At 47.5% G+C, this 24,854-nt stretch overlaps 1 protein-coding gene, 1 long non-coding RNA gene and 1 pseudogene across 7 annotated transcripts in view; 1 reads left to right on the top strand and 2 right to left on the bottom strand.

Annotated features, from left to right (window-relative positions):
- Positions 1-24,854, top strand: part of PITPNC1 (phosphatidylinositol transfer protein cytoplasmic 1) — a 274,238-nt gene that overhangs the window by 209,194 nt on the left and 40,190 nt on the right. For all 6 annotated transcript variants that reach the window (XM_045490739.1, XM_045490740.1, XM_045490738.1 and 3 more), the window contains one exon: positions 14,535-14,630. In XM_045490739.1, coding sequence (XP_045346695.1) covers positions 14,535-14,630 — 96 coding nt within the window. The remainder of the gene's footprint in view (positions 1-14,534; positions 14,631-24,854) is intronic.
- LOC123604519 lies at positions 1,358-19,258 on the bottom strand. Its single transcript, XR_006715355.1, has 2 exons — positions 18,802-19,258; positions 1,358-2,567 (listed from the first exon to the last, which is right to left on the bottom strand). It is a non-coding gene; the product is annotated as an uncharacterized LOC123604519 (long non-coding RNA).
- Positions 3,672-4,256, bottom strand: LOC123604518 (annotated as a pseudogene).

Raw genomic sequence — 24,854 nt, 5'->3', positions numbered from 1 at the left:
AAAGTTAGCAGCGCCTGGCTGGCTCAGCGGGTAGAGGATGCGACTCCTGGTCATGGTCATGAGTTTGAGCCCCATGTTGAACATAGAGCTTATTTAAAAAAAAAAAGGGGGGGGGTGGGGAGGAAGTTATGAGGTCCCGCATTCCTCCAGGTGAATAGAGAATAGAAGGAGATGGATTGGTGAAATACAGAAGCAGTGAGTTAATCAAACTTAGCGCCTGAGCAGATGTGAGGACAAGGAAGCAGTAAGAGCTTAGAATGACACCCAAGTTTCTATTCTGGGTGATTCAAGGACCACGGAGGAGCAGACTCAAACCCTAGAACCAAGAGTAGGGATGGGGATGGTAAATGTAGTTTTCATATTTAATTTTGAGTACAACCAGAGATAGGTGTCCAACAGTCAGTTGATACCAAAAGGTCTGGAATTCCGGAAAAATGCCGGGGTTATTGAGGAGATTCGTTAGGTTCTTAGCAGTCAAAGATTAACATTTTTATCACAGGCGTTCCCTGTAGCATTATCAATGGTGTGGGAAAGGGGACAAAAAGTTGGGGGGGAAGGAATGATCTTAAAGAGTTAACAGCGGGAAGACGGTTTCATTTATATTACAGGAATATAATGAAATGCGATTCAGACTTTCAAAGTGTCAGCCTTGTGGGCTTTTTTTTCACAGAGCAAGGCCAGGTCAAAATGAAGCAGGCTTTGCCTGCTTTATGTCATTGATCCCTCACTGCTACCCCAAGAGGAAAGATCTGGTGATGCTTTACTTTACGGATGAGAAAAATGAGGTCTGGCTGTCTTCAGTGTCCTGCTACAGGTCACCCAGCCAAGCAGTAGACCCCGACCACAAACCCAGGTCTGCTGACTCTGGGGTCCGGGCTTGCCATTGTGGTGCTGTATTACCTCTCTATGGAATTTTCTTCCTCTGTTTCCCATAATAAAGAAGTATTATGCTAAGGAAAAAAGAGAAAAGGTTGTTACTACAGGAATGACATCACGGACAGTCCAAAGTGGACCCCTGCGCTGGCCTGTCAGGGCAGGAAAGACACAGCAGAGGGCAAAGTGCTCCCTGCCCAACGACGGAAAGCAGCAGCGACGTGCCCCTTTGGGGGCGTCAGGCCCAATCATGCACCACCTTGGGAAGAGCTTGGGAAGCTAACCGTCTCCCACCTGCTGGCCCATGTCTCTCTTATCCAGTCCTGGAGCAATCCTTCTGGAGCCTTCCGGTTGGCTGCCTAGGGCCTGCCCGTGGAGCTCAGCCAGAAGGCCTTGCACAGTTCCCCAACTTTGCCTCGAGAGGTATTTAGAACCAATCCCGCAGAAGGGAAAACCAAACAAAACACAACCTACCAGGCGAATGTAACAATTTGTTCCTTTATTTTGTTTTTTCTGACAGTAGATGCAATCTATCATGATTCTGAAGCGGTTTTGGGCTGATGCCCATTCCATTGTTTGGCCCAGAGAGGCATGCCAGGAATGAGCTGGAAGGAGACACAAGGCCCTGAAGTACCTCAGGGGCGCTTGTTTGGCGAACAAGAGGCGGAAACTCTCTGGCCTCTAGAGCTGAGCTGCTGGCAGCCGTCTCCCAGCTCTCCCCATTGTGTCTTGACTTCCCAGTGTGGCCACCCCACCACGCGGGCTTCAGCAAGCCATCTGTCTCCGCTGCTTTTATTCTCTTCCCTCGAGGCCAAGCTGGTAGCTTCTGAGGGCAAAGGCAGGTACTAGTCATTTTTCTCTGTCAGGAACTCTGCCACTTTGTGCAAAGGATTCACTGTTGAGGCTCAAAAAAAGGTTCAGGGAAGGACAGGGGATCAGAGTCACCTTGATGGGGCGAACCCCCAAACACTGGGGCTCCTGAAGGCTGGCCCAAAGCGAGCCCGTGGCGGCTTCCAGGCGAAATACCAATTTGTCAACTTCAGAGAAAACCATCAGCTCTAGTTCCCAGAGACCACCCTGTGAATTGAAACAAGAAGGAACTGGGAGAAATTGAAACTATTTTAGGCTCAGCTTCTGAGACCTATTTTAGGAAGCATTATTGATCATACTGCGGGGAAACCATCCACCGACCCAGGTGCCCGTGTGCGGTGTTGGCCTGATCGCATGGCACCGTCTGTGTGTCCAAAGGAGGCTGTGGCCCAGAGGAAGAATTCGGATTGGGGCTGCTCTGTGCCGAAATTAGCCCAAGTTTATGAAAAGAGCCTTGTTCCAGCTGCCCCGGGAACCATAGCTTAGAAACGTTTTTGTGCTACTAAAGCCTTTTTAGTAAATGAATTGTGTCCGAGCACTTGTGAACGGCCTTCTGCATCGCTTGAATGTCTTTTTCTGCCCTTTTCTTAATTAGTTGCTATGACCCGGAGCACATTATTAGAACGGTGTTTTTCCAGTCAGAATCTTTTTCTCATCGGTCACTATGTCACTTTGATTACTGTCTGTTGAACCTTCTTCCTCACATTTTCATCTCACCCAAATGAGCTGGGGTTCACCGTTGCTCCTTGCGTGGGACTTCAGGTCACGGCACAGAGTGGTTCTCAGCCCTCCACCGGTTTGCCAGAGCTGTTTCTAGACATACCCTGGAATAGAAAGAAGTGTCCTTTCTCTCAGAGGGATCACACTATGAATTCATTTCTGCTTTGTTAGGTTCTTTTACCCTTAGATCTCCACCCTGCCACGTTCCCAGGCAGCCTTCCCGGTTTCTTCTCTCTGATGCCCTCATTCCCCAGGTGCATTTACCAACAGCTTTTTATTTTGAACTTCACCGATGAGCAGTGCCCTTGTCTCTTCCGTACTGCTGTCGTCAGGTTACTGTCCCTGTTGAATTTTCTGCAACCTTCGAGGTGGGTGGAGAAAGGAAAAGGAAAATCTCCTCCGCTGGCCAATGCTGAAGAAAAAAATTACTCCTGACACTTGTTAAAGATGGTAAGGCAGCCTCATTCAGGGGGACCTCTAGAACGGGTGTTTGTCGGAGGGGAGAGAGATGGGCTCCACCGTGAGCCCAAGAAGGACTAGCGGGGATCGACAGCCAAGGAGCAGGATGGGGGTCAGTGAATGGAAGGGGGATTCTCGCTGAAGGCAAGCCAGGGTGATAGCAAGAGTAGGAGATTTCTCCCGAAACGTACCCAACAGGCTTCTTGCTAAACAAAAAGACTAAACCCTCCAAGAACAGAGACCGAGGTGAGGCCTAGTCAAAAAGAGGACCCAAGGGTGAAAGTTGGGTGAAAGGGGGTGAGTCTTTGTCACTAGTCTGAAGTCCACACTTCCTGTGCTCAGATTTGCTTTTCATTTTCTAACCTTTTTCTACTGACCGCACACATCTAATAACAGAACAAAGAAGGCCTGATTGCCTTCAGTCATGGAAGTTCAGAACAGCGAGGCCTCTTGGAAAGCCAGCTTTTTCAACTCCAGGGAGTTTCATCTTGAACTTGAGAAAGGAAAGAGATCTACCCCTTCCCCCCACTCCCTCCCCAAAGAGCGGACACTTGTATTAGTGTCCTAGGGCAGCCATAACCAATGACCACAGACTGGGTGGCTTAAGATTACAGCAGAAATGTATTCCCTCACAGTTATGGAGTCCAGAAGTCTGGGATCAAAGCGTGGGCCAAGGCCTTGCTCCCTTATGAAGGTTCTGGGGAAGAATCTTTCCTTGCTTCTTTTTTTTTTTTTTTTTTTTCTTTTTGTTACTTTTATTTGCGTTTATTTTACGCAGAATTTACTCCCGGGTCATAAGTTTGTTTCTTCAGTTTCTTCTGGGATATCTTTTTCTTCTGTGCAACTTCCTCTTCTGGTTTAGGAACAATCTGCTCTTTTTCGGTAGGGATCGTCTCCGTATGGCAGGAAGAGCTCATATATGGATTAATCCGACCGTGAGCCCTGTAAATTCTATGCCACATCTTGGGGGCTTTGTTCACCAGGATGTGCTCAATGACCAGAGATTCTACATCTAAACCCTTAAGTTCAGCATGACTCTCTGCATTTTTAAGCAGGTGCACTAAAAATTCAGCCCTCCTTTTGGGCCACCGACCCTGTGTCCGAGCCCCACTCTTTGGTCTGGGCACGCCTACCGGCTCCGCCAGTTGTAGTGACAAAGTGCCACACACTGCTTCTGTGAAGTGACATCTTTCAGATATTGGTGGCTTTTCGGAGATGCATACTCCGCGAGGGCCTGGGCAGTTTCACGTGTGTTCTTAAAGCGAACACGAAGATTTGAACTTCTTGACTTGCATGATTTTTGTCTGGTCTTCAGGGTCAAGTGAAGAGTGAACCATTGTCCGAGATCACCACAGGCCACTTTTTCCTTGCTTCTTCCAGCTTCTGGTGGCTCCAGGCATTCCCTGGTTTGCAACAGCATCACTTCTATCTCTGCCTGGCTTTATATGATCTCCTCGTGTGTTTCTCTGTCTCACTAGTCAACGGGATTTAGGGGCCATCCTAAATCCAGGATCATTTTCGTTCCACGGACTAGGAACTTTATAAACAACAGAAATTCATTTCACGGTCTGGAGGCAGGAGATCCAGGGTAAGAGTGGGTTCAGAACCCAACCGTTAGGTTGAGCTCTGAGGTGCAGGCCGCAGCTTCTTCCTGTAAGCTCACGCGGTAGAAGAGTCTAGGGAGCGTTGTGGGGTCTTTTTTGCAGAGCACTCGTCCGTTTATGAGGGCCCCACCCTCATGACCGAATCACTTCCCCAAAGCCCACCTCCTAACACCATCCCATGGGGCATTAGGTTTCAACAAGGAGTTTTGGGCCAGGAACGGTGGAATCACAAATATCAGTCCATAGCAATCCTTAACTAATTCTATTTGCATAGACTCCATTTCCAAATAAGGTCACATTCAGAGGTTTCTGGGCATGCTGTGAATCTGAATCCACTACGGGGGTGTTGATAACATCTGCTTCTGCAGAAACCTTACCACCCTGCCATCGCACTTCTGGGTACGTACCCTAGAGAAATGAAAATATGCATTCACACAAAAGCCCGTCCACAAATGCCAGCAGCTCCGTTCATAATTGCCCCAGGCTAGAAACAGGAGGATTGATCAACAAATTGTTGTGCGTCCACACGATGGAATACTGCTTAGCAATAAAAAGGAATGATTTGTGCCACAACTTTGATTTGCGCCACACCTGGATGAATCTCAAAGGCATTATACTGAGTGAAAGGAGCCAGTTTCAAAGGGTTAAAACCTATAGGATTCCGTTTGTATAACATTCTTAAAAAGAAAAAAAAAAACAAAAACCTGAAGGGATGGAGAACACATCAGTGTTTGCCAGGGGTTGAGGCCTGGGGAGGGTGTGACTATAAATTAGTTTTTTGGGCTGCTCAAACTGTTCTGTATCTTAATTGTAGTGGTGGTTCCAGGAACACATCCACGTGTTAAAATTGATAGAACTGTATGGCCCCCCAAAAAACATTTTTAAAAGGTTGTTTCAGGGGCAGGGAGTCTAACGTGAAAAAAACAAGGATCAACATCTCTTGCTGAGATATTGAGTTGTCATTTATTTTTTGTGAATGATGGAATGGCACTGGATTTTGCATAAAGTTGGTTTTTCAAAATTGTGTCTGTCCCGTGCTAGAAAGACTAGGGGATTAAGATATGGGTAACATCTTCTGGGTGGTTGCTAATTTCTTCTTTGTACTTGATTCTTCTTCTAACTAAAAACATCTACTTCCTGAGACTTTTTTTTTTTTTTTTAAGAAAAAAAACCAAAACAACTCTGGAGGGGTGTGGTGTGCCTTCTGTGCTAGTTCAGCCGTGAAGGGGCCAGACTGAGCGATCTGGGAGTCGTACCCATTGTTTCTGTGTGCTCAAACTGGGAATGACCATTGCATTGAACTTTCTCCAGGCACCTATCTTGGAAGCCTTTTTGGCAGAGAGATCTGTTTAGGAGTTTAATTAATTTGAACTAATATAGAGAAACGTATTCAGTAACTCATGTAGGAAACAGGCAAGCCCCTGTTGCTGGCACCACGAATGCCCCACTTTTTTGAATCGGCTCCCTCAAGATGGCTCACCGGGTGGTGTTCTTTTCTACCCCTGCTTCCTGGCCTCCCAAGGACCCCCACTCGCATCCTTATTCCTCTCCAAGGTGGGAGTGGTCCTCCCTCTGTTAGAAACTCTACAGCCCTCTTGGGAGCCCTGGCCTTACCCAAGTGCTTGCCAGCTTCCCTTGGTTACTGTCCAGGGACCTGTAGGTAACATGCAGAATACCCACAGATGATGCTGAGGGAAGCCACTTGTCCACCACCCATCTTCGTCTCTGATCTAAGCTGTCTCCCACCACCCAGAGCTTTATTTGTCCCTGCCCCATCCTCCCCTAACTCAGTGGCCCCTCCCCAGTTCTAAGACACTATAGGGTTGCTGGGTCATGACAATATTTTCCCCAGTTTACCAGCAAAGAGAAGAGTCCCTCTGAGAGACCCTTCGTCCGATTGTCTACGTAAAGCCCCTTAAAACTCAAACCCAATACGCTCGAAGGTAAGTGAGCTGGCAATTAAAGGAGAGAGGGCAGTGTAAAGAAAAGAAAATGGTGCAACTAGAAAGGTCTGCTGAGATTCACAGAGGCGTTCTTTGGAGCTCCCCTGCCCCATCCCTCACCCCTCTCCACCCCTCCTGCAGCTCTGCACACATCATTACCACCTCATTGAAGACAGAATTTTCTCAGACACTTGTGGGTGGAAACCTTTGCCTTCAGTTTGCTTTGCTACTCCCGCTGGCTTTGGGAAAACAGTTTTCCATTCTGTGCTGAAAAGCCTAATGATATTGTCCACCAGGGAACATTCTCTGGGGAAGCACTGAAGTTTACCCAGTAGCTAAGACAAACTGGCCTAACCCTGATAGATGAGTTTCCTTTACTCAGCCTTAATACCCCCTAAACCCAATGGCCAGTGGAGCATTTGATGAGAATTAAGTCAATGCAATTCACTTCCCATGCTATTACCATATGGGGCTCCAATTCGGCTCCAAAACCACGGTCGGTTCAGAAGTGAGTCTGGGGTCATCACTTACCCCAACACCCCCAGCACTGGTAGACAGTTCTCTGAGGCCCCCTAGACAGAAACTCCAGCAGCCATAAGTTATATCCCAGCTTCAGGTGTCTCTGGACCACACTGTGCAGGCACATGGAGGGGCTTCTTTCCATGCCACACCAAAATGGCCAATCTTTTGAATCATCCTCGCTGGTTAAATAATGATCCTGAGCCCAGACTACCATGGGCCATTGCTGAGTTTCCTCCTTGCTGAATTTGGACTGGAATACTCTTGTCTGAAGCATACCTTTTAGTACTCAGTACTTTAGTAACATATAGATTATATTTTATATGGTGGTGTTGGTTCAGTCATGCATTCAATCTAGTCTTCTCTCCAAAATCACAAGCCCCCTTGACAGTGGACACATTCTAAAAGTCATAGTGTTGAACACATAGCAGGTGCTTCATAAATATTTGTCAGTTGGGGCGCCTGGATGGCTCAGTTGGTTAAGTGTCCGACTCTTGATTTTGGCTCAGGTCACGAACTCATGGTTTGTGAGATGGAGACCCACATCAGGCTCTGTGCTGACAGCATGGAGACTGCTTGGGATTCTCTGTCTGCTTCTCTTTCTGCCCCTGCCCAATTGTGGTTGGTCTCTCTCGCTCTCTCTCAGAACTAACTAACTAACTAACTAACTAAATAAATAAATAAATAAATAAATAAGTAAATAAATAAATAAATAAATAAAGTAAAATAAAATACTGATTTTTTAGTTGCTGTGCATCTAGTTTCTTCTTTTCAGAGCACCATTTTTAAGTAATTGCACCGTTAGAACAAATAACAGTTACCCAACTCTGTATTCTAGGTGGGGGAGTGGAAGGGGATGCAGTGTTTTTAAAAGACCAAAGAAGACCAAGCTTTTTTATCTCTATCTGAATGGCAGTTGGAAAATAAGTTGGGTTGGATCACAGAGTATACATATTAATGAAACAGTCACCATTGAATTGTGTAGGTGTGAAAATGTTCTTGGTGAGAATACCAGTAAAGATGGGGTAACGAAATGACGGTTTGCTTTGTCAATAACTTGGACTATATTTTATCCCAGCCATAATTGCATTTTAGGCTCTGTCCACTGGGTGTACTGATGACAGATAACAATCAATAAACCATGAATCAGACTCTAGCCCCCTATGCCTAATGTGTTAACCCAGGGACCATCATTGCCTGCCCTCCACCAAACCAATGGCCATCTTGCAAATCGAGAGCATTAAAATGAAAGGATTGTTAAAACAGTAATTCTGCCTCCAAGGCTCCTTCTTGTTAAACCTGTTCTTTGTTAGTATGTCTTCCATCAGTTGCTTCCCCAGAGACCTCCCAAGTGCAGCAAGATGATGTTAGAGAACAGTGGCTCAGCTGGGATTCTTTTCCCTTTAATCATATGTGAAGCATAAAGCAAGATGACTGGTGAATTTTTCTCAAAATCCCTACCAATCACCCACCTCCACCTTGGACTGATAGCTTCAGCTGATGGCAGGAAGATAAAATACACACAGCTACTAAGCTTGGATCTTTTTTTTCCTCTTCAATTAAAAAAAAAAATCATAGACTTTATTTTTTAGGGCAGTTTTAGGTTTACAGAAAAATTGTGCGGCAAGTAAAGATAGTTCCAATCTAAACTTGGATCTTAGGGGCACCTGGCTGGTTCAACCAGCAGAGCATGCGACTCTTGATCTCGTGATTGTGAGTTTAAGCCCCAAGTTGGGCAGAGAGCCTACTTTATAAATAAGTAAATAAACAAACAAACAAACTTGGATCTTACACCACAAAAGTTACCATTATAGAGAAAAGGGATGCAGAATCTGTGACTCCCAGGTTTGTGGATTTCTGAAAAGCCACTGTACCCAGTGCTGTCCCTCACTGGACTGTAACAAGAGAGATTCCAAATCTAGAAAGACATCCCTCCCTGTTTGAGGAAGAAATCTAGTGCATTGTTAAAACGCATTTCATATTTGTCAGTGTACCTTTCCCTTCTGAGTTAGGACCACATGACTCCTATTAAATAGGGGGCATTTCAGGGCAGCTGGCTGGCTCAGTCAGAGCATGCAACGCTTGACCTCAGGTTTGTGAGTTCGAGCCCCATGTTGAGTGTAGAGATTACTTAAAAATAAAATCTTTAGGGGCGCCTGGGTGGCGCAGTCGGTTAAGCGTCCGACTTCAGCCAGGTCACGATCTCGCGGTCCGGGAGTTCGAGCCCCGCGTCGGGCTCTGGGCTGAGGGCTCAGAGCCTGGAGCCTGTTTCCGATTCTGTGTCTCCCTCTCTCTCTGCCCCACCCCCGTTCATGCTCTGTCTCTCTCTGTCCCAAAAATAAATAAACGTTGAAAAAAAATTTTTTTTTAAATAAAATAAAATCTTTAAAAAAAATGGGGTGTCTTCCCTTCTCCGTCCCACCCACCTCCATGTATCTATACTCTCCTGGGGAAATGATTTTTAAGAATGGAGTTTTCATGGGTATTCTCCCATACTGGGATATTTAAGCTGTTTGCTTCCTTTCTCTGTTTTTTCTTGCCATTACAATAATGTCAGGATGAAAATCTTTGTGCATGAAGCTTTTCCTTCATTTAAGATTCTTAAGATAAATTCTCAAAGCTTAAGCTTACTAGGTCAAAGTATATTAAGATTTGAAAGATGCTTCATGCTTAATGTTCCTAATACTTTACAACAAAGGGGAAATCACTCCCTTTTTGTTTGGAATCTATAAGATAATATTTACTCAGGAGATCTGCCTTCTCATTGTCATAGTGCTCAGTTCAAATCAAAAAGAGTTTGTTTATTGAGCGCTCATTGCCTAGTGGGTGGGTGAGAGAAGGTCGGGAGAGTCAACCGGATTGGCACTGATATCCGCTGCAAATGATCTGTGGGCGGGCATGTCTCTGGTAATTAACCAAAGATGGGAACATTATTCTTGGGGATGTAGGGAAAGTGCCACAATTAACTCCCTAACCCAGCTCCCATCTCAGAAGGGAACAACTTCTCCCCAAGAAGTTCCCAAGACCATCAAGGTGCACGGCACCTGTGTTAGGTGCGGGCCTGACGGAGCGGTGACTTGATGTATCAACAAGATGCATCTCATCATAAAGCTATCTCAGCAGATCTCGTATTCCCGCTGAGAGAGCCAATGGCTTGACCAGAATTTTGGCAGCTACTTCTGCTGCTGGGGAAACCCAAATGAATAGTAGTTACTCATGGTGTTTTCCTCTGGGGCCTGACTAAGCCTCTGTAACAGTGGTGGATTAGTTCTGGATTGTGCCCTGAAACTGAGCATGAAGATCCGACCGTTTCACACCCCCCCCCCCCCATGTGGCCTCTGATTACCCTCCGTCGTCGTGATCCATTTCTCCGCCTGTTCCATTTCTCCGCCTCAGCGCCCCTGTGGACGACCCAAGGCAGCTGGCTGTGAAGGGGCAGAGAAGGAATGGGCCAAAGAGCAAGATGCAACACGACCCAGAGGTCACTCGACATCACAGACGTTTTAACTGGAAAGAATCTTAGTGGTCCTCTGGATCTCTTGGTCTCAACCTCACTGGGGCCGCATATCTCTTTAGTGATCAAGTGAAAGTGCTTGATCGCTTGCTGCAGAAAAACGCACCTCGCCACATTTGGGGTACGATCCCAGGATGTTTCACAGCTTCCTGGTACCCATCCGTTTGACGAAGGCTTTTATTTTCAGGTGAGGCTACAGAGACCCCAAGGAGGTACAAGGTCTTGCCCAAGGTTACACAGAGGAGATCATTGAAATCCAGCTCACCTGATGCCCAATCTAAGACCTGTCGGCGAATGCTGTGAAGTTCCCACTGGACATTGAGCCCTCTGTTGAGAATTACGGAAAGTTAGGGTGCTTCTGACCAAGGCAGTAGAACTGCTCACGAAAGGAAACTAAGATCAATTAGTAAGCGATATTCCTGCCGTGGATTCCTCTTTGGGAAGTAAAAGCTAATGCCATCCATTAAGTCGGCGGGCACTGATTGAGCGCCTAAGAGCAGCTCCCCAAATCTCTAATCATTGGGAGGTTAATTATTTATTGAAAATTAGAACTCTTTGTAACCTCAGGCCTGAAGAGAGGTTTCAGTCTCAAGCCTCAAGTGATTTCTGTGGCTATGTTCGAGCGCTGGGGAACCCCACCCTGGAACAATTACTGATGGTGCTGATGTGATGGTGCTCCGTATTTCGGATGTAAATTAAGTGTCAAGGTAGTGACGGCCGAGTAGATTCTGCGGCGATCTCTGCTATTCAACAAAGCAGAAAAGTTCCCAGCCTGAGGGGAGTTCCCAAACTCAGTTGCTCACGACATACATTTTGTCAGTAGTGAGAGGGGAAGCAGTCTCCAGTTTCATCTTTCTGGGAAGAAGCAGGAAGCACTTTTGACTGACATTTATCTTCCCGCCTGGGTGCCGAAAGGCAGCTTTTTATCCCTGGAGGGGTCTGGTTGTGAAGGCTGGAGGCTCGCCCTGAATCTGAGGTTCTCTGCCAGCCCTTGTGTGACCTCAGGCAAAGCTCTTTGCTTCCTTGAGCCTTGGTTTTCTCATCTGAAAAATGAGAATTTTCTCATCTCAGTTCTCTCAGTGTCCTGATAATGTAGTTTTTTGTTGTTTGGTTGGTTGGTTTTTAATGTTTATTTATTTTTGAGAGAGAGAGAGAGAGAGAGAGAGAGAGAGCACGAGTGGGGGAGAGGCAGAGAGAGAAGGAGACACAGAATCCGAAGCAGGCGCCAGGCTCCGAGGGGTCAGCCCAGAGCCCTACGCCGGGATTGAACTCACAAGCCGTGAGATCATGACCCGAGCCAAAGTCGGACGCTTAACCGACTGAGCCACCCAGGAGTCCCTGATAATATAATTGCTAACTAAATGGTTCCTCCCCCTGGCTTTATAGTCTATTCTTTCATTGTAGCAAATACTTTATTCTGCCTTGCATCTTACGAAATAGCTTCCTAATCGGTCTTAGTAAATGGTAACTCTGTAAGGGCAGGGACTCAGCCCTCCTTGTCTTTGTAGCCCACAGAGCTGAGGACAGCAATTTATATACACAGTGTGTCAGTCGGGGCTCGATCAGGAGGCACACGGTAATTTGAATAGAGGGAGTGTAATATAAGGAATTGTTAAACTTTGATAGGTGGAACTATAAAGATGTAAAGGGAACCCCAAAGGGTACCCAAGGCTGAGGGAGAATACAGAAGGAAGAACAGACTCGGAAGAGGTCCTTCTCCATGGCTGTGGGGCTCAGCCTTTACTGGAAAGGCTGTGGTCATAACCCACTGAATGGTGGAGTTTGCAGGTTTTCCTGGACCAGGGCTGGTCCACGGTCGCTAGGCACTGGGAAACAGCCCGCTGGGCACTGGTCAGATGACACTGTTGGGCAGGGGTGTAGAGGTGAGTGCCACAGCCAGTGCAAACCCTGGAACGCATGGTCCTACATGCAGAGGGCCAAGGTGAAGGCCAGGGCCGCAAGGTCACCAGGCAACCATGCGCTCCCGGCGTGCAATTGAGACAGAACGCCACTGAATGTCCCCACTGACGGACTCTGCAGCAGGAGAAGATCCAACACCAGGAAGAGAAGCCCCCTTCCTCCTGCCGCGTCCCTCCAGTAAATAACGTAACGTCATAACTGCTGTAAAGAAGACGTGCTTCTAGGGTCCAGTGCGTTATCTCAGAGCAGAAACTAATGGCTTAATTCGCAGCTGAGGGGCAATAATGTGATAACTGGTATGATAGGTGATCAAAAATGTTTGGATTAAATTAGGAAAAGCCACACAATCTGTCAGTACCTCCCTTAACCCCTGTTTATTTCCCCTTCCTTCAGTCCCATAAATTTTACCACCAATAAATGTCAAACCTCTCTAACTTCTTTTGTAATTTACTCTCTAGAAGCTCATTTCCCTCTGGGGTATTCCATTTTGTTTTGTTTTCTTAATGAGGCACAGGTCTTTCTTCTCTTGGCACACACTTAAAAGAGACTCGGTAAAGAGAGGGGGTGGGGGAGGAGAGAGAGGAAGAGAGGGGGAGGGAAGGAGACCCATGAGAACAACCTGACACCCAGTATTTCATTTATTTGTTTCTCCACTCAAACTTGAACTTGTTTCCATACAATCTCTTTCATTTCAAAGCCATCCACCTGTCCTTCCTGAACACTCTTGAGTGTCCCCAGGCACTTGACCTCAAGTGGCAGTGGAAGGAGCCAGAGCTGATCCGAGAACCGGTCCTTCTCTCCCTTTAAGGAAGAGGTGGTGGCCACCTCAGGTCAGACTGGACAGTCAGTCTCCTTGGACAAATCCGAAACGTCCAGTCCCCGACCATTTTAGAAGAAAATAGACGACAGAGCAAACATCAGACTTGGAGGATAAATACCAGCACAGATATTATTGGAAAGCATTTGGAAAAGACTAATAGTTTCAAGTCACGAATCAACAAAGGAGAGTGTAGCATGGAAAGGGTCCTGCAGAGGCTGTCCTGTGGGAGATCATGTTATTAATAGGCACCAATTTGTGTCACATGTCAAGTCAGTGTTCTTAGGCACACTGTTCTGCCAAAATATTTCATTGTCTTCTGAAGAATCAGATTTAATCAGCGGGCACAGTTGATTTCCCTGGCAGGAATTAGCCAAACAGTGAGGTGGGGATACAGCTAAAGCTAAAATGTCTTCCAAGGATGAAGTGGTTTTGCAAACTTAGTCTGTCTACCAGCCTTCAGCAGGGCTGGGAAGAGCATCCCTTCAGGCTAGAAAAAATGAGAAGGGAGAAAAGTAGAAGAACTTCATTGTTCCACCAGAATTTATATCCAGATATGTAGCTGTCTTACGTATTTCATTGCAAGTGATGGACATTCTGGGCCTTTGGAACCTAAAGCAGACGATCAGGGAACCCTCGCCATTTCTCCGCAAGCTCTCCCTTCTTACTCCTTCGTGTCCCAAAGAAATCGTGTTCTTAAATAAACAAAAGTAATACATGGGTTTATTCCTGGGTGATGAGATTGTGGACAGTCTCTATTTTCTTCTTTTGGTTTATCTGTTTTGTTTTGTTTTTTTTTTTTCTGCCATGGGCATGTGTTGTTTGTGAAGGTAAACATATATAACATTTTTCATGAAAATGAAACAAAGCAAAACACATTTGTCTTCCCTAAATCTTGGGCTCTGTTGCCACTTGTGGTCTTCTATCTAGCCAGACCCTTTGTAGCCTCTTCACGCCCCCTGTTCAGATTCACTGCCAAAAAAAACTCAGCAGTCTTCATTTTTGGAAGAGATTTATTTCTTCACTCTTGGACTTCTAAAAACAGACCACTTTTTCTTCTACTCCTCGCCAGGCGGTGATTGATGCTACACCTGCCTCTGATGTGACAAAATGTAAGCGACGAATAAAAAGCCTTTCATGAGTCTTGCACATGCCAAGGCCGGCAGAAAGCCCCAGCCAGGAGCACTGAGCCATGTGAAGATACCCCGTGGGGTGTTATTCTGCCTCGGGCGCAGTCACGCCAACCATAGGCGCCTGGAGATACTAACTTTTGATATGTTGCTCTGCCCTTTCAGATTTTTGACAATGAGGCCAAAGACCTAGAGAGAGAAGTTTGCTTTATTGATATTGCCTGCGATGAAATTCCGGAACGTTACTACAAAGAATCTGAGGTAAGCAGTAAATGTGGGATGATATATAGAAGAGATTCATTCGTTCGTTCATTCATTCATTCATTCAACAGATAGTTATTAAGTAAGTCCTAAACCGGGAGACTTTCATCCATCTCTGTGTTGATTCAATTTGGTCTCACATCTTGCTGGATTATTTGATACGAGTCTCAAAATTAAGTTCCTACTCCTCAGGGCCCTGGCCACCACTCCATTTCAGTTTAGTTTTCCTGTCTCCCCAGCTCTGCCATCATTCCAGGTAGCAAAATATCCCTTAGGCCAAACCATCCAACATACCAGCCTCCAAAAAAACAGCAGTCACCTGTGACTTCCTGTTTTGCCAGGCCCTGCACAGCCCGGCTCCCCATCTGCATGCTCTGTGACGGCAGGGGCTGGGTTTTATTTGTATCTTTGGGGTGTGACACAAAGAAAATGCTCTCTCCATCCTCTGAGCGAATACTGAAACTGGAAACAGCTCATCTTAACACAGAACTTTGCTCTCAAAACAGGAAGTGCCTTCGTGAGGGCTTCTCTTTTTTTCCATTCTTGATGGAGAGTAAATCTAAGAGCATGTCTTTTTCTACAGCTTCCCCCCTACTAGAATCCATCGTATGCCTCAGTCCATCCAACCTTGTGATTTTACTGTTGGTGCGAGTTGCCATTTATATCCCGTTCGTATTTTATTAATGGCTGCTGGCGGAACTTGGGTGACCCCCCCCCCCTTGTAAATAACATCCCAGCCCTGCGCTGACAGCAGATGCAGGGCTATTTCTGTTGTTTAGCAACAGGCAGCCAATCACAATATGTTTGGACTCAGGGCCCCAGACTCGTCCTTGAGCCGTAACACATGGACCTTGAGACTCTTTCCTCAGATTCATTAAGGCTGATTTAAGACATAATAAATAAACCCGTTAAAAATGAATTCCACTGTTCTACCGACTGGGCTCCCAGTATGGTTTTGGATTTTTTTTTTTTTTTTTTTTTTTTTGCCTCCACATTTTGGGATCTTAACCTGCCCTTAGCAAATGCTTAGCTGTTTGATTGCGGGCGTGAGAGCTCTAGGGCTGATGTCCCTTCTTCAAACGATGGGGAGAGGCTGATGTGACTTACTCTCGGTTGGCCTCCAAGGCTGAGCTTTGTAGCGTCATCCACTGACACCAACACTGTGCAGCCAACCACCCTCATGAATTTTCAGAAAAACAGTGAAATGCGCTCTGCGTAACTGGGCCTGCGGAGGAGGAGGAGAAACGTGGCCTCTCCTTGTCTCATCATACGGAGGATGTTCTACGGTTTCACATCAAGTCCCCCAGTACGTACGGGGCTTCGGGGACGCATTAGAGCACCACGCAGCACAGCGGGGGAAGCTGTGTCCCGTCACTTCCGTGGCTCCTTCGGCCCGGGTGGGGGGCTGCCGTCTCCCTCTTTGCGAGCTCAGGCCTTCCAGGAAGGCAGAAGACTGAATTAATTTCAGCTCTGCCTCTTAGATTGCTTTGATGTGATCCTGCCTGGGACTCACGGGGATCCCTCTTGATTTGGTGGAAAGTCTTAGGATAAATATGGAAAATGCTAATGACGAAATCAACAAGTCTCACTGCCAGTCAGCGGGTACCCGATTCGTCTCCTTGTGCTTTGTGCTCTCAAGAACCGTCTCTGGAAAGCTTCTTTTCGTTTACACAGACATTCAAGGAGCTTTTTTCTTCATTCTCCACGGTCATTCATTTCTCTTGGTCACAAAGTATTCTTTTCTGGATGCGGTTGGCCAGGGAAGCGAGAGGTGACTCGTCATTCATCCAATCAATGTTTACCGAGCACTCACTGAGCGTCACATAGCAATATTAAGATGGTGACATGGCAGTGAGCAGAAGAGACGCTGAGAGTCCCTTCCCTCAGGACACGTCCAATCTGGCAGGGGAGCCGACAATAGAGAATCACGTGAGTACAGATGGCGTTAAAAGTCACAAGTGCTATAAAGAAGCATGCCGGGAGAGACCATGATGGGCAAACTGAATCTGAGAGGATGAGAGCAGGAAAGATGTTCTGGAAGAAATGACATACTGAGATCCGCAGAATGAAAAGAGCTGGAGGAGAAGGTAAGAGGAGAAGATAACAGCATGTGTGGAGGTCCTGAGGTGACACACGTGAGGGAGCGAAAGAAGGCCAACATGGCAGCAGCAGGAACAAAAGGGTGAATGGCACAAAGAAGATTGGAAAGGAGGATGGGGCCATGTTAAGACACGTAGATTTTCTTCAAGTGCAACGGAATGCCTTTGCAGAAATTAAAGCCAAGCATCATGTGATCTGATCTGTGCTTTTAAAAGATTGCTCTGGGGGCCCCTGGGCGGCTCAGTCAGTCAAGCATCAGACTCTTCATTTCAGTTCAGGTCATGATCTCGTGGTTCGTGAGATTGAGCCCTGTGTTGGGCTGGGCGCTGACAGCGTGGAGACTCCTTGGGATTTCCTCCCTCCCTCTCTCTCTCTGCCCCTCCCCTGCTCGTGTGTGCTGTCTCAAAAATAAATAAAGAAACATTTTAAACAATTATGAAAGATGTCTCTGGGTGGAAAATGGACTGGAGAGAAGCATAGCAGAAGTCAGGAAACCACTGAGGCCATTGGAGTTATCTGCATTATTGGTTTTTCACCTTCTGTGGCGGTTTGAACTAGTGTGGTTGGAAACAGATGGTTTTGGGGGCGATTTTGAAGATAGAATTGGGCCGGGATTGGTCATGCACTGGATGTGAAGACGAGAGAAAAGCAGGTGTCAGGATGACCTTAAGGTTTAATGGATCGGACAACAAGTTGACAGGGTTGAAGAGTGGATTTCTGAGAAACATAGATGGATTCTGCGATGCCAACGAGACATCCAAAGCACAGAGAAATGAGTCTAGGGCGTAGACTAGAGAAATCTGGGCCGGTGACAGATGCGGGAATATTTGGAAAATCCTGGGGATGAATGAATGAGAGGGAGAAAGCATAAAGTATAAGCAGGAAATGAGTTTGAGTACCAGCATTGAGGGAGGGGGCTGCATGTAGAGATCAGGAAGAAGATGGCGAGTCCCCAGGAATCTAAAGAACCGGGCAGAAAGTTGGAAGGAAGACACGGAGAGTGCACGAAGGAATAGAAGTTTCAGGAGGAAGCGAGTGACCCGTTGCACTGAGCACTGCCGGGAGGTCCGATAAGATAAGAATGGAATACTGTCCCATAGAGCGGTGGCTGTCAGCTGGGGGCGTTCACCCCACAAGGATGCTTCCAGTATCTGGAGACATTTTTGATTGTCCCAACTTGGGGACGCTACCAGCAGCTGATGGGTGGAGGACAAAGATGCTGCTAAAGTTACCATAATGGACAGGACAGTGCCCCCTGCCCCCAACAGGGAATTACCTGGCCCCAAATGTCACTCGTGCCGAGGCTAGTGACACCCTAGGGAAACCCTGCCCTAGAGGAAATGGTCACTGGAGATGAACGGAACTTGGGATCCAGCTCTCCCACCCTGCCACTCTGGCTCCCACGCAGAGCCAGCCCTGCCTGTCCCGGAGTCTCAGGATTTCTTAGCGGCTGTGGAAGAAAGGGGCTCCAGAGCGCTCAGCCCTGCACGCTTTCCCACCAGGTACCCCTTCCCGGAGGATCCCTGGCCTACACTGCAGGCGGAATGCTTCCTCACTTGCCCTAGCAGTTAGACCACAAAGGAAGAGGCATAATCGGGAGCCCCCAACAAAATCTTAGGGAAAGTATGCTCCGTGGGTCTCCCTCGTGACGCCAACCCCACATCATTCCGCTTCCAGGCTCCAGACCGCATAGGAACCCACCTGAAGGGAGAGAAGGGAGTGTCCTAGGCTCATTTGGTTGTGTGTCATCAGCCAGGGGCTGGGGACAAGGGAAGGAGCCGATTCGGAAAACAAACCACTTCCAAATACGTTTCCACTGGGCACCCTAAATAATTCACATCCTCCTCCCCACCGCAAGAGCTTTCCTCTAAAATGACCTTGTCATTCTCTGCTTCAGACCCCCTCACTGGCTGGGAGGAAGCCCCGTGCCTTAGCAGGGCCCTCCGCCCTCTCCACTCCCCGGTCCTCCCCACCTCTGCGCCACTCAGCTGGCGAACTTCTCCACTGGGGCCTTTCCTGGGCACCCCACCCCACCCGCGAAAACAAGAGCCGTCTTCTCCCATCACCGTACCTGCCCAGCTAGTCCACGGCCAGCACGTGGCAGACGCTTACGAGACGGTTGTTGAATGAATAAGTGAAAGCCGGGGCAGCCGAGTTGGCTGTGTCAGCATCATAAATAGGAGCACGTTTTCCACGGAGAAAGCTCAGGCGCTCGTGGGCCGACTCCGTTCTGCGATTTTTGATGCTTATGCCTTCGGACCAGGGCTATGTGGGTCACCCGTCTCCTCCCAGCTCCGGTCACACGCACCACTGTCCAGGCCGAGGCAGCGGCCTGAAGCATTTGCTTTCCTCCTCCCGTTTCTCCCTGGAAACCTCCGAGCCACAGGAGAGGCGAGAGTGCCTCTCTTCGTTAAGGTGACTGGAGCTGGGAATTTTCCACTGGGTGCCCTCCGCCTGGCGGAGCCTTGTGCCACCACTCACCAGAGATTGAGAAGGACACTCTGGAGACTCGGATCAGGTGACAACTGTCTCCTCGCCACACCAAGGGGCTGAGCTTCAACCCCCAAGAGCCTCTTAGCCTCAGGTTTTGTTCTCATGACCATTGCAAGACTCTGCAAACAAAACAAAACAAAACAAAACAGCGTGATTTCCCAGAAACAGGGAGCACCTCCATTCACCTCGGCACAGCCCCACCAAGGCCCCGCCCCCATCAATCGTAAAGCTCTTTCACCAAGTCACATTAGCACCCCCCAAAGCAGGAGAGGGGAAGTGAAGCCAAAATCCAAACAGGTTGTGCTTGTCAGGCACTTGATACGTGGGTTCTTTCCTCTGCCAAGATTTCCATCCCATCCCTCTCATGCTCTGCCAAGGCTTCAAGGTGAAGATCCCAGCCCAGGAATGAGGAACTCCGTACAATACGTCAAAAGCGTGCCTGCGGAGGACACAGGCAGGGAGCCCGGGCCTGCAGAGCTGAGTTGGCAGTTTGGGGGCGCAGGAACACATCTCAACACCCAGCCTACGGGACTGGTCCGGCCCGGCTAATTCCCAGAGTCAAGCTTAGAGAGCTCTAGCTCGGAGGCCGTTGGTGTTGTGTTGGCTTAAGGTAGATTCCGCGCTCTGTGTCCTTGATTGACCAGAGACGGTGATGTCTGTGTTGGCCTCCAGGGTGCTGCTGCCCCCCCACAGCTCTCCACCAGGGACACAAATGTTGGGGGGGGTGGCATATGGGCATATGCTTCTAAATGTTCAGACATGCCTTGCGTAGAAAGGAGCAGGGAACGTAATTACCTGCTGGAGCTAAGTTTATACATAGAGGACTTTTTTGTGCTTTGTTTTTACTTGTTGTTGTTGTTGTTTTTAATCTTCATTGATTTATGTGAAGCAAAGAGGGGAGCCTCTAGACCATTGTCTCACACAGAGGGGCAATTTTTCCTGTCAGGGGACATCTGCCACTGTCTGGAGATATTTTTGATTGTCACCACTTGCGGGGAGTAGGGTCCTTATGGTGTCTAGTGGGTGGAAAGGCCGGATACGCTGCTAAACGTCCTACAAATGCACAGGACGGCCCCAAACACCGAGAGTGGCTAAGTCGAGAAACCGTGTTGTAGACCAATCCAAGGAAAGGAAATTTAGTAAAAGCAGTAGTAGCAAGACTCTTCTTTCTTCCTTCCTTCCTTCCTTCCTTCCTTCCTTCCTTCCTTCCTTCCTTCCTTCCTTCCTTCCTTCCTTCCTTCCTTCCTTCCTTCCTTCCTTCCTTCCTTCCTTCCTTTCTTTCTTTCTTTCTTTCTTTCTTTCTTTCTTTCTTTCTCTCTTTCTTTCTTAAGTAGGCTCCACACCCAGCATAGAGCCCAACACAGAGCTTGAATTCATGACCCTGAGATCAAGACCTGAGCTGAGATCAAGAGTCAGACACCTAGGGTCGCCTGGGTGGCTCAATTGGTTAAGCGTCCGACTTCGGCTCAGGTCATGATCTCACAGTTCATGGGTTCGTTGGGCTCTGTGCTGACAGCTCGGAGCCTGGAGCCTGCTTCGGATTCTGTGTCTCTCTCTCTCTCTCTCTCTCTCTCTCTCTGCCCCTCCCCCACTCACACTCTGTCTCTCCCTGTCAAAAATAAATAAACATTAAATAAAAAGAGTTAGGGGCGCCTGGGTGGTTCAGTCGGTTAAGCATCCGACTTCACTCAGGTCACGATCTCGCGGTCCGTGAGTTCGAGCCCTGCGTCGGGCTCTGGGCTGATGGCTCAGAGCCCGGAGCCTGCTTCCGATTCTGTGTCTCCCTCTCTCTCTGCCCCTCCCCGTTCATGCTCTGTCTCTCTCTGTGTCAAAAGTAAATAAAAACGTTAAAAAAAATTAATAAAAAAAAAAGAGTTAGAAACTTAAACATAACCAGCTGAGCCACCCAGGTGCTCCTAGTAGCAAGACTCCTTAGTGAATTTTTTTAGTTTGCATTCACTAAGGGCCTACTCTGTGCCAGGCTCTGTGCTGGGCACTGAGGCTACAGAGACCATGATTGTGTCTAGTCTCTGCCTTTGAACTTGATCGTTTTTTTTTTAAATGACAGAAATTCCGGGGCGCCTGGGTGGCTCAGTCAGTTGAGTGTCTGACTTTGGCTCAGGTCGTGATCTCACAATTCATGAGTTCCAGGCTCATTTTGGGTTCTTTGCTAACAGCTCGGAGCCTGGAGCCCCCTTTAGAGCCTGTGACTCCCTCTCTCTCTCTGCCCCTCCCCTGCTAATGCTCTGTCTGTGTCTCTCAAAAAATAAACGTTAAAAATATTTTTTTAAATAAAAAATAAAAAAAATTTTTTTAATGACAGAAATTCCTCTTTCCCTTTATTTACACGGACGTAAAAGAAGTCCCCATCTTACCAGTGATAAAGAGAGCATAATAATTAAAAAAAAATTTTTTTTTAATTTTGAGAGAGAGAGAGCACGAGCAGAGGATGAGCAGAGAGAGAGGAGAGAGCAAGAATCTGGGGCGGGAGCCAGTGGGGAGCCTGATGGGGGCTCGAAACCGCGAATCGTGAGATCATGACCTAAGCTGAAGTTGGACACTTAACTGACTAAGCTACCCAGGTCCCGCTAGAGCATAATAGTTTTTTTTTTAATTTTTTTAAAACTGTTTATTTATTTTTGAGAGAGACAGAGTGCGAGTGGGAGAGGGGCAGAGAGAGAGAGAGAGGGAGACACAGAATCCGAAGCAGGCTCCAGGCTCTGAGCTGTCAGCACAGAGCCCGACGCAGGGCTCAAACTCATGAACTACAAAATCATGACCTGAGCTGCAGTTGGACGCTTAACCGACTGAGCCATCCAGGCGCCCCTAGAGCATAATAATTTTAATGGAGAAATTTACAATGTTTGGAACTCGGGCGCTGGGAAGGGCTCATGTGAGTGATGCTGCCCAAAACCATGGACTCCTGAAGTGGTGTAATAGAATTAGGACAGTACCAGGGAGGTTTTAGCTAGAATTTGAGACCATTCCCCTTGAGCTGGATGCCTAAGGGGACTCCTTTGAACTCAGTCTGTAAGCCCCTGGATTCTAGAATCTTCTTGGACTGGTAGCCCGTTCATTGGTCACACCGATCTAAACACCCGTTGAATTCTCTCTTAAGGGAAAAGAACAGAACAAAGAGAGAAACATCTAACTCTTCCAATAACCGCCCAGGGTGAGAGATTAAATGCTGTTTGCTAAGTCCGACGGGCTGCGGAAAGGGAACCGGGGGACCAAATGAGTAAATATTGTCACGCTTCGCTCTACCCTTCCGTACAAAGTGCTTCGTCCAAACTGCTCGGCTCCCTCAGATTAAAGTCTTCTCATTTTGGTCCTCATGTTGGCGATTTAGGGTGGTAAAAATTTTCACTTGTCTCCAATTGTCTCCAAATGTCTCCAAATGGGGGAGTTCTGGAAGTGGCCAGAGCAGCAGATGTAAAGGGAAAAAGTGGGACACCCTCACTTTTAAGAAGCCTGTAATCCAGGTATCACAACATAAAAGGCTAAGTAAGGAGCAGCAGGAGGCCGCGGACCAGGAGGCTTCGCAGCTGAGGTTTACTCCCCTGAAACTCTGTTCCGTCATCACTACAGGATTTCAAGGAGGGGGCAGCTCTCTAAACAGAAGCGATCAAGACAGGCTTTAGAGGAATGGTGGGATCTGAGCGGGACCTTTCAAAAATGATGTTCTTTCCTCTTTGTTCACAAAGTAAGATGTGGTCCTTGTAAACGACAACAACAACCACCACCACCAAAAGCAAAAAAAACGGCATAGGAATATATAACATTGAAAAGACAAATGTCCTGTGATGTCTCGTCCTAGAGATAGCTGTAGTTAAAGTCGGTGTTTCTGATGTGTATACTTAACCATAATACATAAGTGACGTTATTTTATGAAAATAAGCCCACCCTGTGCAACGACACCACACTGTACCGTTTGCAACATGTACGTTTTCACGAACAATAGAAGCTTGCCACCTGTTTGTGGCAGCGCACGTGTCCCTAGCAGGTTTTGTAAGGGCTGTATGACGTGCCAGTGTGTGGTTCCTCCGTTCTCGTGCCATTCGTCGTTTGCTGGACATTTGACAGGGCTTTCCATTCTCTTGCAGGGATAGTACTGTAGGAAGCATCTCACGTGCTATCTTTTCCGTGTTGTTCTAATAATGTTGCCGCAGATTATGGGGCACCTGGGTGGCTCGCTCAGTCAGTGGAGCGTCTGACTCTCGATTTCGGCTCAGGTCACGATCCCAGGGTCATGGGATCGAGCCCTGCATTGGGCTCTGCCCTAGACATAGAGCCTGCTTAAGATTCTCTCTTTTCCCTCTGCCCCTCTCTCCCACTTGCTTTCTCTCTCTCTCTTTCTCTCTCTCACTCTCAAATAAAAAAAAAATAGAAGGGTGCCTGGATGGCTCAGTCAGGTAAGCGTCCCGACTTCAGCTCAGGTCATGATCTCATGGTTCGCGAGTTTGAGACCTACATCAGCCCAGAGCCTGGAGCCTGCTTCAGATTCTGTGTCTCCCTGTCTCTCTCTGCCCCTCCCCCACTCAAGCTCTGTGTCTCTGTCTCTCGAAGATACATAAACATTAAAAAATATTTTTAAAAATTACCCTCTGATCCACACGTGTGTGGGAGCAAACTGAATTTTGACGATGAGTGAGGTTGAAGAGCAGTGTATTGAGGGCAGAGGCAGTAATAATCCCCGTGCCTATTCAGGGGTCAGTGAATAACTGACTGAGTCAGAAGGGAAGAAGAGCCTTGAATGCCAAGCTAAGGAATTTGGATTTTATTCTGCAAGTAGCAGAGGGCCTTCACAGCAGGGGTCACCAGCCACCATGCAGTGGGACTCCATTTGTGACCTCTCCTGAGAGTCTAACTCCTCCAGGGGATGGTGAGGCCGGGCTTCTGGATGCCAACGGGTTGGTGATTCTCCCAACTCCACCAGCCTGTTTCTCTCCCTCCGCCATCCCTTTCATGAACAAGCGGGCTTCAGCCGTTTCAACAGCAATAATATTTTGTTAATGAACAGGAACTTTTAGAAGTGAAAAGGCATTCAACAGCAGTCCAGCCCTCAGCAACCCTGGCTACCACATTTTTAGACCAATAATCAGGAGCTCCCTTCCCTAGGAACAAATAGGTAATCTCTTTGGGATCTCATTTCTTCCAAACAAAAGAAAGCTAGGTCACCAAGTCTTGACAAAGTACCGTACCTCGTGCCGGTTCTTAAAAGCACCTCTGTTCTTTTGGCCTGATTATGTGGAGCTAACTACTGCACTGTTTTAAGCAAAGCCAATTTTACTAGGCAAACAGTAGTGCCCAACTCCAGCCTCGAGAACAGGTTTTCATTTTTTAATTTTTCAAAGGGAAAAAAAAAAATTTTAACTGCTGCAGCAATTTGCACGAACGAGGTCCCCCAGAGCTCAGTGCCCAGAGGATCAAATCTTACCAATTGGATCAGGTGGTGAAAGGCCAGACCAAGTAGGTCAAACAAAATGGAGGCAAATGAATCCCCAAATAACAGTTCGGAACCAGAGATTCTAAGCCTCTGCCGGGAGTAGAGTTGCTGATTGTGGCATTAGATCACCGACTGAATAGAAAAAGTCCTTGGGGCTCGGATGCCTGGGTGGCTCAGTCGGATAA

The sequence above is a fragment of the Leopardus geoffroyi genome, chromosome E1 (assembly GCF_018350155.1).
Source record: "Leopardus geoffroyi isolate Oge1 chromosome E1, O.geoffroyi_Oge1_pat1.0, whole genome shotgun sequence".
NCBI lineage: Eukaryota > Metazoa > Chordata > Mammalia > Carnivora > Felidae > Leopardus > Leopardus geoffroyi.
This window is presented reverse-complemented; position numbering and strand designations above follow the sequence as displayed.